Source organism: Acomys russatus, chromosome 17 (assembly GCF_903995435.1).
Source record: "Acomys russatus chromosome 17, mAcoRus1.1, whole genome shotgun sequence".
Taxonomy (NCBI): Eukaryota; Metazoa; Chordata; class Mammalia; order Rodentia; family Muridae; genus Acomys; species Acomys russatus.
In genome coordinates, this window is record NC_067153.1 from 25798742 (window position 1) to 25815245 (window position 16504).

The following is a 16504-nucleotide window of genomic DNA, read 5'->3' on the forward strand; positions in this document are numbered from 1 at the left end:
GGAATGCTCTGGTGGGAATATAAGTATTTGAGAATAGTGAGTCAAATAAGGAGGAAAAACAGTGAGTGGCGGCCAGGCCCGTGTTTAAGACCCACAGCTGCTGTCACTGGTGCTGGGCAGGAGCAGGATGGGAGAAGACGGGGTATACAGGCAAGTCTGTGTAGTGACAACCTCCTCGGCAAGTGACTTCATTAGCACTCAACAGATGCTGTTGGGATGATGGCATGTCTTCTAGGTGGAGGTACGCTTGGTCTCTAACTCACTCCTTACATTAATTTTCAGATAGACCCGGAGCTGGCAAACCTTTTCTACACAGTACCAGATAGCGAATACTTTAGGCTTTGGCGGCCACAAGGTCCTTGACACAACCACCAGCCTTGTCAATAATTTAAAAATTAAGATACTATTAAAAAAAATGACACTATGAACATTTTAAAGAGATAAGACCAGCTGGAAAGAGTTACAACAGAGAAGGGTTAATATGCCAACCACACACAGCATGGTAGCTACCATTGGCAAAAAGCAAATTGCAAAGGCAACTGAGTGCAGGCTGTCACCTATACTGTTAGAACTGTCAAGGTTAATCTGGAGACATCTCATCTTCAGAGACTAACCTGATTTTTGTCATTAGAAAAAGGTTAATCATAGTCTTTTCATGTGTTTCTACAGGTGGAGGAGTAATTGTGTTTATATTTTCCTACGTTAATGTAAATTTCCATTTGCATTCTATTTTTGTGCCATGTTTTCAAAACTGTTTAATGTCTTTCCACACTGCTTTTATGTATGTTTCTCCTTGTTGTGGCTGTATAGTATTTCATGGGTGGAAATGCCATGGTTAACTTAATCCTTTGCACTGTGTGTTTAGGTGACTTGTAGTGTTTTGTTTTTTACAAAGGGTACTATGCTATATATTCAGAATAAATCACTTACACTAAGACACCCATACCCCAGACATCTCAGCTTTAAAATCAAGAAAGCACAGAAAGGCCATGTCTCTAACTCCAGGTGTTCTGTGTGGGAAATTCTTTTTATATTGCCCATGTATGAATTTTTATAATAGAGATTATCTCTCCTAGCTCACAACCAATATTTGGCATACTTTTATTTCTAGAGAAATGGTCATTAAGCTGACTAATTTTCTTGGTATAAGAACAGGTGAATGTTAAAGTGAATAAATTTAGTATTCGTCATGGACAGTAGCATCATCATGTAATTTGAAGGAACTCGCTACACAAGAATAACGATCTTGATCAAGATGAAAGCTGATAAACCTTTCTGCCAATCTCATCCTCCAGTCTGCGTAGCTCCATTTCACGCTGATCTTGCTGAAGCTTCAGAAAACGTCTCCTAGCAGCGTCCTGTAAGTGTATTTCCTTTATCTTCAGTTCTCTTTTCACAGCAGCTAGCCTGAAAAACAAATTAGATCAAAGCACTTTTCAACACACCTTTGATTTTTCCTTCACTGAGTTGCCTGTGCTGTTTGGATACATTGTATCCACTGCAACACAATTGTGTTTACAACTCATAAACAAAGTTAGTCCTCAAGGCTGCTGTGGTCCTTGCAATGGCCATCTTTTCAGACTTGACCTTCCAACTGTCTGTGAGCTACTTTCCAAGTGACAGGATGGAATCTGACACCAAGCTGCAGCCCAGGGCTGTCAGATCATTCCAATACAAAAAGAGACACTCTTCAACCAGAGGGTAGTGACCATAAAACCGGTACAATGGCATCACATCCTTTACACATCCTTTACAGTTTTAGTGGAGACATCAGTTCTGTAATTGCTTTTAACTGCGTGTAGAAGCCGGGCGGTGGTGGCTCACGCCTTTAATCCCAGCACTCCGGAAGCAGAGGCAGGCAGATTGCTGTGAGTTCGAGGCTAGCCTGGCCGACAAAATGAGTCCAGGACAGCCAAGGCTACACAGAGAAACCCTGTCTCAGAAACAAAAAACAAACAAAAACAAAAAAACAAAAAACCAACAAACAAAAACAAAACAAAGAACTGCACATAGAAATAAGAATCAATAAACATGGAAAGAAGACGGTTTCCCAAACTGAGTGTGGAGGCACACACCTGTTTCCCCAGTACTAGGGAAGTGTCAGCAAGAGACTTCCTCCTTTGCCCAGGTTTAAATTTTCAAAAATGCACTCCCTTAGGACCTGGGACCTTGAACTTAGTTTCCCCCTATGATTAAATGGAGCCTGAAAACAAAATGGCAGCACTTAGAATACGTTTCTTCTGCTTAGTCCCCACTCAGATGGTTGTGAGGAGCCGTGTGGGGGCTGGGAACCAAGCCCAGGTCCTCTACAAGAGCAGCAAATGTTCTTAACCACCGAGGCATTGCTTCAGACTCTCGGCAAATATCTTGTTTGTTTGTTTGCTTGTTTTGAGACAGGGTCTCACTGTGTACCCCTGGCTGTCCTGTGTACCCCTGGCTGTCCTGTGTACCCTAGGCTGTCCTGGCTATTCGTAAACTCAAGAGGTCCAAGTGCCTCTGCCCCATAAATGATGGGATTAAAAGCATGCACCAATACAGCTGGCACTGACAAAATTCTAAACACCACAGGAGAGAAATGATTTGTTTCAATTTGTTGGATCTGATAGTTATGTTTAAAACATAATTTTAAAAATTCACAGTGCATCAAGAGTGATTTTTCCAGTGCTCTATTGCAAAGCATTTCTATCTACCATTAAGTGATTTTTTTTTTTTTTAATAGAAACAAACTCTTACTCTGTAGCCCAGGCTGGTCTAAAAGCCCACGATGAAGACCAGGTTAGCTTTAAACTGGCAATTCTTCTGCTTCAGCCTTCCAGGTTGTTAGGCTAACAGGCATGAATCATGCCTGGCTTAGAATGAATATTTCTAAATAATGTTTTTCAAAATATACTAGCGCTTATTTTATTTCTGAAAATTCATGCCAAGGGACTATATTCAACATTGCTTTAGCATTAATTTTACTACATGTAAATTTTTTCCCTTCCAGTGGCATATATACTTTTTATTAATTTATATATTTGCTTAATGGAAATTTTACTGTGTAATTTTACATACAGTGTTCTAAGTAAGAAAAGGAGAGGAAACAAAACTTATCTGATTCCTGTTCTAGGATTTCCATAGCAGTGCACTGCACTGACTCCCGTTCTAGGTTTCTCATAGTGGTGGACTGCACCTGTGTCCCTGCTAGGCCATATGGACTGCACCTGTATCCCTGCTGGGCCATGTGGACTGCACCTGTGTCCCTGCTGGGCTATGTGGACTGCACCTGTATCCCTGCTAGGCCATGTGGCCTGCACCTGTGTCCCTGCTAGGCAATGTGGCCTGTACCTGTGTCCCTGCTAGGCCATGTGGACTATACCTGTGTCCCGGCTGGGCCATGTGGACTGTACCTGTGTCCCTGTTGGGCCATGTGGACTGCACCTGTGTCTCTGTTGAGCCATGTGGACTATATCTGTGTCTTTGCTGGGTCACAGGGACTGTACCTGTGTCTCTGCTGGGCCATCTTCTCCTCTTCCTGTAGAAGCATCTCTCTTCTCGTCTCCTCAGCTCTACGGAGTAGCTCTTGCTTCTGGTACCATGCCTCATCCTCAGCTCTCTGCTCATCCACTTCAGCTTGCATATTTTCAACTGTCTGCCTTAAGTAGACAATATTTACAATTATGAAAATGCAAACAAGAAAATGAGGTAATTTAGTTCAAAACAACCAAGATATAAAATCTAGAAGCTGGTAAAGGTTCAATATGTGGTTTTATTTGCAGAAATAGGAGAAATTAGGCATTGCGGAGACTGAAGCACTAACCAAGGACCAGACATGGACTAGACCTAGACCCTCTATAAATATATACGCAATGGGCGGCTTGGCCTTCATGTGGGTCCCCCAAAAGGGGATGGAGGCTGTCTCTGACATGGACTCAATTGTATGCCTTTCAATCACTTCACCCTGGTGTGGCTGCCTTACCAGGACACTGTGAAAAAGGAAGTACAAGGTGTTGGTGAGACTTGAAATGCTGAGGCGGGTGTATGTGTGTGTGTGCGCGCACAGGGAGATGAGGGAGGGATGGAGGGGAGGGACTAGCCGGAGAGGAGGAGGGAGGGAGCTACAATTGAGATGTAGAGTGAATAACTAAATAAAAAATATATCTATTTTAAAAAAGATACCTCTAGCCTTCAAATGTGGATTATATACACGTACTTTATAATTCAAACTGATTTCTCATTAAGAACTTTACTTGGGGTTGGAGAGAAGGCTCAGGAGCTAAGGTCATGTGCTATTCTTGCAGAGGACCAGGTTCTGTTCCTAGTACCCACGTCTCACAGCTTATAACCACTTGTAACTCCAGGCGGCCTGACATCCTCTGGCCTCCATGGGCACCTGCACACACATAAGCACACAAGCCCATGCAGGCCCACATACACGCACACATATAAAAATAATCTAAAGAAAAAACCCTCTCTTATTTATAATGTCTTCTTTTTATGAAGAGTAATTATTCCATGATTACCTCTCTCTCAAGAAATCCAATTCATCATTCCTTATCCTTTCTCGTTCTTGTGTCTGATAGTCCACAATAAACTTTGGATATTGATTAAATATGGGATATTGCCCTTTTGTCAATGCAACAAAGGCGTCCAGCATGCTATCTGGATGAATGTCAGCAGGCGTGGTCTCCATGAGGTGATAAACTTCTCTAATTACAACATTTATATCCAGGTTATTCCGATGATGAAAAAAATACTGTAAGAAAACTTGATGTTTAAGTCCAGGGTTACCCAGCAAAACACTACTAAGTACCCAGAAGACGCAGCAAAAACGAGAACAGCACGGGATGCAGACATGCACGCAAAGGGCAAGGAAACAGAGCAACTGACCTTGAGGAAGTTATGGGGGAACACTAGCTGATGTGAGGCCTGGGAACACACAGAGGGAAGAGGAGGCTCTGTGGGGGTTCAGTTACAGAGCATAGCTGCTTGTGTCATCATTGGGTAATAGCTTAGGCTAGCCTGGAATTTTCTATGAAGCCCAGACTGGGCTCAAACTTGTGATCTTGCCTCAGCCTTCCTAGTGCTGATATCCTAGGTCACAGCTATAATTCCAGCACTTGGGAAGCCAAGGCAGAAGGATTGCCAGGAGTTGTAGGCTAGCCTGTGCTACAGAGTGAGTTTGAAGCCATCCTGGGCTACAAGGTCATAACAAGACCCCTAGTTCAAAAATACAAAACTGGCCAAGCGCAGTGAAACTCTCAAGTAGCAGCAGGTTCCAAGGGCTGTGCTTGTCGGTGTTAACAACTGGGAGTTGAGAGCTTCTTGTGTGCTGTTGACTTTTGGCGGGTAATGGGTGGGAACCCAGGGCCTCATGTGTGTAGACAAGCACGCCACAACTGACTATCCTTCCAGCCTCTTCTCTTGCAGATGGGTATTTACCTCGAAGTCGTCCTTAAGTGTACAGTTGAGCAAAGGCGCTCTAGAGCAGGTGTTGTAGGCCACCACGGTCATCAGGAGGAAGGAAGGGTGATTGGAGAAGACATTATCAAATAGTCGGAGCCACTCTTCTCTTGTTAGCACTTCTGAGAACAGAGTTTCAAGGAGAGGCCAGGCATACAGCTAAAGCAGACAAGAAATGATGCATAATGTATCAATATTCTAAGTAAGAGTCAAAAGAGGCATTGGCCATTTAAGCTATGCAGTAATCATATTTCACACATAATTATGGAAAGAAGTGCACTAATTTGGACAATGCCTCTGCTTCTCCCAGGCTGGAGATTGAACACCAGGCACGTGCTCTGCCCCTGAACTATACTCTCAGCTCCTCTTTGGGCTCTCTTCATAACTTAATAAAGAAGAATGGCAAAATGCTAAAAATACAGAATGTATGTGTCAAGATGGCTCAAGAGGCACAGATGCTTGCCATCAAGCTGGATGACCTGAGTATGATCCTGCACACATGACCACAATGTACACACACACACACACACACACGTATATACATGCACACAATAAACTAATTTAGCTTAAAAATTATAAAAATTACAAAGCAGCATATGTCTTTCATTATTCATTGGGGAAATACGGTTTCATCTATACCAGAACCATTCTTAACTCTCAAACTAACTGACGTCCCTCTACAGCCCTTCTATTTCTTACCTGGGAAGTTACGTCACGATCTATGAAGTGTTGTAGCAGTTCCTTGTCATGAAATGTCAAAACATTTTCTATCACACTAAGAATATTGATGGGAGGGTTAGGAAAGTACTCAAACCAATGTTGACACCAGTTGACTACAAAGGAAAAAAAAAATCAGAAACTTTGTCTTTAAATATTTTAATGTATTATAAAAAGATGTTTTTCAGTCTCACTATGTGTGTGTGTATGTATATATGTTTTATATATATATATATTTTTCATATTATCAGGCTACTCTCAAATTTCTGATCTACCTATGTCCGCCTACCTAATATTGGGAATATAGACAATGGCACTGGGGCTTTTAATCTCTAGTACAAGGGCCTTGTACACTAAGCTACATCACCAGCGAATATTACTCATTTACTTGCTTATTTACAGGTTCTAAGGCAGGCCTTGAATTTGTGGCCTATGTGGCTCAGCTTCTAGATTGGTTGGGACTGTCCCACCAGTCCCAGTGAACTTTTTTTCTCTCTCCTTCCTCAATATGCTCATGAACAAAGAGATAATATAACTTTTTAATAGCTAGAACATAAGGTTCCAAAACTCCACACTGATGGTGGCTTATCTCACCTCATTTAAACCTCCCTGGGGAGACCTGTCCTCAGATATGCCCAGAAGTCTGTCTCCTACATGATTTTAAGTGTGGTCAAGCTGACCATAAGGGTAAACCACTACAGCCTTGTCTAAGAAAATCCCTTTGTGAGCCAGGACTCAGCAGAAACCAGAAGGCCCAACATGTTGGATTAGGAATGGTTTGGAAGCATGTGTGCACGTGTGCATGCGTGCGTGTGCGCGTGTGTGTTGTGTGCATGTTTTTATTGACACACTTTCAACACCTGCCCTGCTTAGGATAAAGAAAATTTGCCAATCTGGTGGCTCCATTCCACGGATAGGCCCTAGGTGGGGTGAGCACAGCCTGCTGCCTGCCTGTGGATGCAGGGTGAGCAGATGCCTCTGCAGTGTGACTCTCCTCCCAGGATGGACCATGTGCCAGTTGGCCAACAGCCTTTCCTTAAGCTGCTTAGGCGTTTGTCTCAGCAACAGGCAATGCTGGATTCATCACTGTTACAGCCTCCTATCTCAACTCAGTACAGAAGTTGCATTAGCAAAGTGTTGTAACATTCTTGAGGGCAATTATTTCATTTATTATTGTACATTTAGATTTAGGCTAATAATTAAGCCAGAAGTAGAACCTGGCAAAGATGTCAACATCTCTGACCTGCTGCTGCTGCTAAGTGAGTGATATTCAGCACCCCCAGTGGGACCAGGAGCAGAGCGCCCTAACCCAGCCTCAGAACCCAGGGTCTCCATCTCGGCTGTGCCCTGGGGTTAGGCATGTCTATTGCACGGGGTAGTGACGAAGGCAAAGTGAGTGAACAAAAGTTAAACACAAAGAACAATGCATCATCCAGATGCTCATGTCTGTGACCTCACACAGTGGGATGAGGGCAGTGGCTCGCACCTGGGCAGGCACTGTGAGAGGAGGGCGTAGCCCCACAGCAGCTCTATGGAAAGCCACCAACCTGACTAAGTGCAAGATCAGATTCTTTCTAACCAAACCCAGTGCCCAACAACACTGCCTAAAAAATCCAACTCTCTACATTTTCTTGGAAAGGTTTCCCTATTAATGACTGCTGACACGTCTACTTTTTGCTCTAAACTTGACCATTTCATACTTCTTGACTGAAAAGTAAAGATATGGAGATTCCCTAAGTGTTACAGATGTACCAAGGCACGTAAGGCTCCGTGCTCAGTTTCGCTCTACAGTTGTGAAGTACTTACTTATAAGAGTAGCAACAACTTCAAAACACAGGAGCTGATTGTTCTGGAACAACTTTACAAACGGAAACGCCAAGAGTGGAAGATAGGGTGTGTCACTGAAGATTGCAGACCAGTGTGCTAGCGCAGAGAGGGTTCTGGAAATAAAAAAAGATTAGACCAGAAAGTGACATCATTGTTAAAATGTCTGAGTAAGTGGTTCAGAGTTGGTGGAGACTCGCTGGGTCTCATACAGCGCACTGGGCGTGGCAGTAGCGCACATCTTTGATCCCACCAATGGAGGGGCAGGCAGATTTCCGGGAATTCGAAACCGGACAGAGCTACATAATAAGCCCCTGTGCCCAAACACCAACCCCAATCCGCCCTCACCACCAACAAAAGAACTCAACGCCACACAAATGGTGGTATTCCATAAATGCTGCTCTGTGCCTTGAAGTTTTCAATAAATACTTGAAACATTTGCATCAGCATATATAGAATAAACACCCTCATGAGGTTTTCTTGGTGCCTATAAGAGCTTTGTGTTGAGGCTTAATATAGACTTATATTGTTCAATTATCAATTATAGTGGCATAAACCTTATTAAATAAATAACACAGCCCAGTCTCCATTATTTGGGCTCTAGCTGGGTTAAGAGAGAAACTGCAACACACATACTTAACCCAAACACTAACATAGAGACTCTGACACAGCAGTTCCCAGTGTGCAAGTCTAATCCACAAAATCATCACACAAAGATATGTACATGGATTATCACTGTTTGTAAAGCCAAAAGTTGTAAGCTACTCTAAATGGCTGTTAACAATATAAGCAGTTTAAATAACCAGAATTATGTTTCCATGTGCATTTTTTTTTGTTTTGTTTTGTTTTTGTTTTTCGAGACAGGGTTTGTCTGTGTAGCCCTAGCTGTCTTGGACTTGCTTTGTAGACTAGGCTGGCCTCGAACTCACAGTAATCTGCTTGCCTCTGCCTCCCAAGTGCTGGGTTTAAAGGCGTGCGCCACCAAGCCTGGCTACTCCATGTGCATTTTAAAAAGTGAGGCAGGGCCAGCAAGATGGTTCAGCAGATAAAGAGGCTCGCCACGAAGACTGACAGTCTGAGTTTGATCCCTGGAACCTCAAGCAGAAGGAGAGAATCAAATTCACCATGTTGTCCTCTGACCCTCGCATGTGTGCCATGGCAAGTACATGCACAAGATCAGGGACTCTAATAGGACAATGAAAGACCTAAAAACAAAAGTAAGCAAACAAAAAAGACAAAATAGCATATGTCCTATGTTTGGGGTGTGTGTGTGTGTGTGTGTGTGTGTGTGTGTGTGTGTGTGTGTATTTAGTAGGGATCACTCCAGGGCAGGGAGACTCCTAGTTTTAGGCCAGCCTGGGCTACATGGGGAAACTTGAAAAAACAATCAAATCAAATAAAAATAACTAGTGTGCCTGTATCTGCATTACATACCTACAGAAGGCAGCAAGAGGAGAGGCGTTGCCTCTGCTGCAAGTCGGCTTAGGGAGCAGAGGAAGAGAGTTTCTTACGACCTTCTGAACTGCCTCATCTATCTTTTTATTGTATTGTATGTGTCTGTGTGTGCATATGGGGGCAGAAGGGGAAGTCACACCCTCTGCAAATGGAGTTACAAGAGGCTGTGAGCTTCCTGACACAGATGCTGGGAACTAAACTCTGGTCCTCTGACGTGCAGCAAGTGCTCTTAACCAAGAACTACATTCTTTTTAAAAGATTAAAATAAGCAATTTTCAGTCACTTTAAATGCCCAAATATATGAAGACACAATATTCTGTCACGCTGTTGCCTGTGTCTGACAGTAAGACCCTACCTCCATTACTTTTACTACAGTGCCCTAAGCAAGTCTTTAATATATCATTTTATTCTATAATTGTAAAGTATACATCTTTAAAAGGGGGGGGGGGGAAGAGGGGCTGGAGAGATGGTTCAGAGGTTAGGAGTACTGACTGCTCTTCCAGAGGTCCTGAGTTCAATTCCCAGCAACTGCATGGTGGCTCACAAGGCTCTATAATGTGATGATGCCCTCTCCTGGCCTGTAGTGTACATGCAGGCAGAGCACTGTATATATAATAGTAAATAAATAAATCTTAAAGAAAAAAAGAACAACAAAGCGGGAGAAGGGTGTAGGGGTGTGTGTGTACGTGTGTGTGTGTGTCTGAGTGCTGTCAAGATGTCTTAGCAGGTAAATGTTCATTTTTAGGACCTGCAGAGTGGAAGGAGGGAATTCACTCTCACAAACTGACCCCTCAGCTTCACATATGTGCACGATAGGCCACACACACACACACACACACACACACACACACACACACACACACTCTCTCTCTCTCCTTCTCTAAATAGATGAATAAATAAATGTAACTAAATTTTTTTTAAAATTTTTTTTTCTAAATTTTTAAATTAAAAAACAAGCATTTTTTTATATAGTCACATCATTATAATACTTAAAAAGTAAGTGTGACTTCTTCAGCACCTACAGCCAGGCAAGTCTCAACCTTCTGTACTAGTCAAATTAAGCTAAAATACAACAATTCTCTTTCACTACACTATAATTTTGAATTAAAGTTATAAAATAAATAACATAAACATAAAATAAATTTTTATTTCATGTGTATGGATACTCAAGCCACACTGTGCCCTTGAAGACTAGAAGCAAATGTTGGCCTGCTTGAGCTGGAGTTACTATGGCTGTGACCTGCCATGTGGGCACCCTGAAGAACAGCCAGTGCTCTTCACCATCCCCTGGCACCTGATTTTGAATTTTTAAGTTAAAGTGTAGAAAACCAAACCAGGTGTGATGGCTCCTCCTTCTAACGTCAGCCTGTGGGGCCTGAAGCAGGAGTATGGAGAGCGTGAGACCAGCCTGGGCTGCGACATGCTAAGTTCCAGGCCGCACTGAGCTAGACAGAATCTGCCTCAAAGAAATGAAATTAGAAAAATAGAATTTGAAAAACAAAGAAAAAAAAAAAGAGGATTATAGTTTGAAGTATTTATACAGAATTATAATTAAAATAGTAACTTTAATTGTAAATGAATTTGTAGACACAGAATTGCTTTATGAAAACTCTCTTGTCACCCTAGGCAGAGTTTAGAAAACCATCTTCAGGGAGTGCCCTGTCCACACGCTATATAGGAAGAAACCTACAAGGGGTGTTTCTTCAGCTATTTGAATCATCAGACAAAAGTTAGCATCTCAGTTGCCTGAATTTATTATTGATTTCCTACAATGATGGGACCAACAGAAGGAAGGTGAAATCTGCGCACAAGAGCAAGCTAGCACTGCAGAGGAGTGTGGGAAAGAGACGAGGCTTTCTCCCGAAGTACTGGCTGTGTTTAACTCTGCATACATGAATCCAAGAATCAAAGACGTGAGGCATGAGGGTATTCTGAAAGTATCTGAACCACAATGCCATTTTATGAAGACTTGCTATACAAAACAGGCAAGCATATTAAAAGTAGGGGCCAAATGAGTAAAATAAGTCAATGCCAGCTGATATTTCATCAAAGTCAAAAGGGCAATAGGTTAAAAACTTAAGGTACATCTTATTTTTAAAAGTATGAATAGGCGGGAGCTGGAGAGATGGCTCAGAGGTTAAGAGCACTGGCTATTCTTCTAAAGGTCCTGAGTTCAAGTCCCAGCAACCACATGGTGGCTCACAACCATCTATAATGAGATGTGGTGCCCTCTTCTGGAATGTAAGCATACACCCTGGAAGAATACTGTATCCATAATAAACAAATAAATTTTTAGAAATTATGTATAGGCAGAGCTAAATTAACTAAGCATCTTTTAAGATCAAGAGACTGTTCATTAGTAGAGACAAGTCAATAAATCATGCTGCAACGAGCACAGGCAGCCACAGGATCAGGTGCAGAATGCTTCTGCACTGTTCAAAATGCTCCCACCTCAACACAGGGTCTAGAAATGTGTGACAGTTTATAAACAGCTGCATAAGGAAAAATACAAATACAGACGTGACTGTGCAATGTTGACTGACAGGATTAGTAATGGAGAAACAGGGTGGAGGAAACACAAACCAGACTGACTTGAATAAATCTTACTTTGTATAAGAGTATAAAGCAAAACAAAGTTTAAATAAAAAACGTATTTCAGGGGCCCACTAACGAAGAACAGTACTAAACCAAAACCACTAAAAATAAACAGAACAAATTAACTGAATTATGTAATGAATTTGTGGCATTATCATAGAAATGGTTAAGTGAGTTAAAAATAACATTTTGATTGTACATGCATGTGGGTTATAGTGTAAGAAGAAAAAACTAAGAAGCATTTGAACTATTTTTAATGATTATAATATGAACCAGGCATGGTGATACATGCCTTGGAAGCCCTGAGGCAGGAGCATTATCCTGAGTTAAAGCAAGCTTGGCTTATATCCCAAGTACAGAGCCAGCTAGAGCTATGTAACAAGACCCCACCTCAAACACAAAGCAACAAAAACACCAACCACCCAAACACTAATGTGAGATACAGTGGTCCCACTATCAAGCATACAGTCCAGAGCTTAGAAGCCAGGGCAGACGTAGGAAAAGTGGCAGGCACCTCAGTAGGACAGTGCTTGCCCACTGTGCAAAGGTTTGATCCCAGTGACACATACACACATGTACACACACATCAGTGCTTTTAGGAATCAAGATGTTTCTTTTACTCTAAAAGATTCTAATAGAAAATCAAAGTTATACCAAAAAAATCCCAAATATGATAGGAAATACCACTGTAAACTTTTTCCTGGTCCTGTCCACTGGAAAGGCCTGTGTTTAAATCTGAGTTTATAATGGATACTTATTATTTGGGTCATTCTTAGGTAATTAATTTACTATTTTGAAAACTGGTAAAATTTGAAAAGGCACTGTGTGCCTTGCCCTTCCTTCACAGATGGCATTAGAGGGGTCTGGAGTTGATGAAGCTTGTCTTTCTTTGTGTGTCCATGTGTTTTCATGTGGGGGAGGTATGTGTGTGAGGGAGCCCATGTGGCCGGCCCTGTGTGTGGAGAGCAGAGGACAATCTCAGCTGCTGCTCCTCAGGTGTCCTTCATTGTTTGTTTGGGACAGGGTCTCTTCTTGGTCTGGAGCTTCTCTGACTAAGCTAGACTAGCTGGCATCAAGCTTGAGGGATGTGCCTGTCTCAGCCTCCACCTCACCACATCTGCAACTGCTAAAATAAACACCGCCTCAGATTTTATGGGTTCCGAGGATTTAACTCCGGTCCTTTGGCCTGCAAGGCAAGTGCTTTAAGAACTGAGCCATTTCACCAACCCCCAGGAAAATTTTCTTTATAGAAATTTTCTGCATAATAGAAAAGAAGGCATGACAGAACTAGATTGTCAGTGTTTTGCTAATGTCCGGGAGGCAATGGATCCAGATGATGGTCATCAATGACCAGTAACGCCTTCAAAAGAACAAACAATAATTAAAAACCCTCCTAATAGGAGGTACACAAAACCACCTATAATGTCACTTGTTGAGCTACCAAAATGGAGAAAATTAACATCTGCCTCTGTTCAGGACCTTTGCATGACCGGAAAGTTTAGAGTAATTATGGAGAAAGAGAAATAGTGCAAACAGTAACAAGGAATAAGCTAGCAAAATCCAAACTCGGATATGAGTCTGTAAGGTATAGTTCCTGGGTCTTCAATAACTATATTGCCAGAGAAACAAAGAATCTGTTGATTAAAAGGGACTCCAGCGGCCTAGTGTGGTGGCACATGCCCACAATCCCAGCTGTCATGAGTCTCAGGCAGGGGGGCTACAGTTCCTGGATAGCCTCGGCTACACAGACACTGTCTCAAAAATGCCAAAACAGGGATGGAGAAATGGCACAGTGGTTAAGAGCACTGACTGCTTTTCCAGAGGTCCCAGGTTCATATCCCAGCACCCGCATGGCAACTTACAACTATCAGTAAGTCTTAAGATCTGACACTCTTACATGGACATTTATGCAGGCAAAAAAACACCAATGCACATGAAATAAAGGTAAATTATAATTTTTTAAAAGCCAAAACAAACCATTAAAAATATAAAAATAAAAGAGAATGGGGGTATCAATCAAATATTATGTGTACAACTTGTTTAAATGCAGGTTTGAGGAAGTTTACCATAAAATTTCCCGAGCCAACCAGTAGTGAGGATGCTGACTGGATACGTGAGGAGACAAGAACGCCATCTTTCTTGGTGGCGTCATAATGGCAGTACATGCACTTGTGTTAGAGCCAAGTGTCGCCGGCCTAGAGGCTTGTGTGTATTTAGTATGGTATGTGCACACTTGTTTAGGGAGGCAGCAGAGAGGAGAGGGGTGGAGGGTGCAGCGATGCAACTGCTGAAGTTAGCGATGGGCACAAGGCTATGCTTTATGATTTCAAGCACATTTGCATTTTTGTCATCATAAAAACTTAATTCGGAAAAGAGGCTTGGATTCTGGAGACCAGGTGCAACTTTGGCTCTAACGGATATGACTGAATCACATTACCCAACATCCTTCTGCCTTAGTTTCTCTGTCACATAAATGTATTTACCTAACAGTGAAAGACACGTGTGCTCAGCTTTGTGACATGAAGTCACCTACAAACTTCATACTGGAGAACTGTGTGACCAAGTTACTGAAAAACAAAAAAAAATCTTACAATGTTTTAGCTAAGTTTACAGTTTTGTGTTGTGTCACCTTCACAGCCATGCTCAGCTCCATACAGCACGTGGGCTGCAGAGGACATACGTGCAAGGCCAGGTTCATGACTAAGTTACCAAGTGTCTACTATGACCTAGACACGGGTGTAAGCATTCTCAGTGACCCTGTCTTCAAACACCCAACAATCTCACAATGGTGGGGTGACTAGCTCCACCCCTGTTTCCTGACAAAAGATTAAGGATGAAGGAGGAAAGACACATTACCTATATTTATTAAATGACAGAATACCGAGTCTAAACTGGGTCTGCTGTCTTACAGCCCAGGCTCTTTCTACTGCCCCACACGTTCCCTGGGTCGCCTGAGAGGTATGACTTCCTGGAACACAACACAAACTAATATCCATATATAATGTGTGGACGTTTTGCTTTGGAAACAGCCTTACTGAGGAGGCGGGGACAGTCAGCGCTGACTGAGCAGGGCACAGGGAGAAGGGGACCTGGCATGCGGCAGCGTCCCCATGTGTCGCGGCAGTGAGCCGGGCATACCTCTGCAGCACTCGCAGCAGTTTTCTGCTTTTGATGGGGTATTTCTTCTGAAGGTTGAGATAAGCCACGTGGGTCCCCTTATCCACCAAGCTGCTGAACGCAGTATGATTTTCAGGCAGTTTTAGTAAAGAACGCCAAATAAACATTCTGAAATAAAAATTTAGTTTTAAATTTAGAAAACTTTTTTTTTAACAAAAGTGACTTAGAATGACATAAATTCAGGTTTACCTGTATTTTGTTGGATATTCCCCGTAGCCTTTTAATAAGATTTGCAAACGTTTTCTATTTAATCCTTCGGACAACTCATTCTATAAAAAGATTGGACCAGAAGTGACAGTTAAGCCAATGAAGACATGGTAACCTAGGTCACAGTGGCTTCTGATTGCTAGAACCCAGCACACTGATAGGCAGGGAGCACAGGCTGCAGTCTGAGCGCTCAGAGACCGGGCTGGAGGCTCATGAGTCTGAAGCCAGCATGGGCTGCAGGTGAGATCCTGTCTCAAACAGCAGGCCAGAATGGAACACAGTACACAGTAAGACATATCCAGGCCCCGGGCTGCCCCCCAGGCTTCCTAAGCACAGCCCTCCCAACAAAGCAGCAAGCATGAGGACACCAACACGGCACAATGTGATCTGATTTTTTTACTAAGCTATAATCTGTTTTATACATTCTTTCATAACATAAGTTTTATAATTTAAATGCTTGAGGAGAAACATCATTAAAATGAATATAAAAAGTGGCAAGCGTTGCGAGGATACGGAGTAAGCAGAGCTCTCCCCGCTGCGGTTAGGAATGTGGATTACCTCAGCGACTCGGGAAACTGACAGTATTTACTGAACAAACCTACATGTATCAAGAGGCTGCAGTGTGTGGCAGAACACAGACCTACTCTCTCCAACAGCGAAGGGCAGTGTCTAGAAGGGAGGGGGACATTCCATTCTTTGATGAGGCTGCTGGTAAATATATTCAGTTTGTGAAAACGCACTGTGTACTTCACGTGTGTATTTTATTGTCAATAAAATGTTCCTTGAAGATACTGTTAAGCATTTCTATGAATATTTATATTTTCTATTTCAAAATAATATATATGCTTTGCAGGAAAAAAAGTTAAAAAAAAAAAAAAAGGTAGAAAGACCATTTTAGAAAAGAACATGGGGCAATGAGAGAGCTCAGTGTTTTAGTAAAAGTGATTGCTGTGGGGGGCTGGTGGCCCGAGTTGGACCCTTGAAACTCAAAGTGGAGAGAATTGACTTGAAAGCTGTCCTCTGATCTCAACAAGTTTAACACACATACACACACACTCACACACTCACCACAGTCACATTCACACAC

The 16504-nt window shown here is 42.4% G+C and overlaps 1 protein-coding gene across 1 annotated transcript in view; it reads right to left on the minus strand.

Annotated features, from left to right (window-relative positions):
- Tbc1d31 (TBC1 domain family member 31) overlaps nucleotides 1-16504 on the minus strand; it is a 61740-nt gene that overhangs the window by 14998 nt on the left and 30238 nt on the right. Inside the window, exons 9-16 of the mRNA XM_051159647.1 lie at nucleotides 15400-15479; nucleotides 15172-15318; nucleotides 7966-8099; nucleotides 6142-6275; nucleotides 5422-5601; nucleotides 4503-4735; nucleotides 3483-3635; nucleotides 1272-1407 (exon numbers count right to left, since the gene is read on the minus strand). Coding sequence (XP_051015604.1) covers nucleotides 1272-1407; nucleotides 3483-3635; nucleotides 4503-4735; nucleotides 5422-5601; nucleotides 6142-6275; nucleotides 7966-8099; nucleotides 15172-15318; nucleotides 15400-15479 — 1197 coding nt within the window. The remainder of the gene's footprint in view (nucleotides 1-1271; nucleotides 1408-3482; nucleotides 3636-4502; nucleotides 4736-5421; nucleotides 5602-6141; nucleotides 6276-7965; nucleotides 8100-15171; nucleotides 15319-15399; nucleotides 15480-16504) is intronic.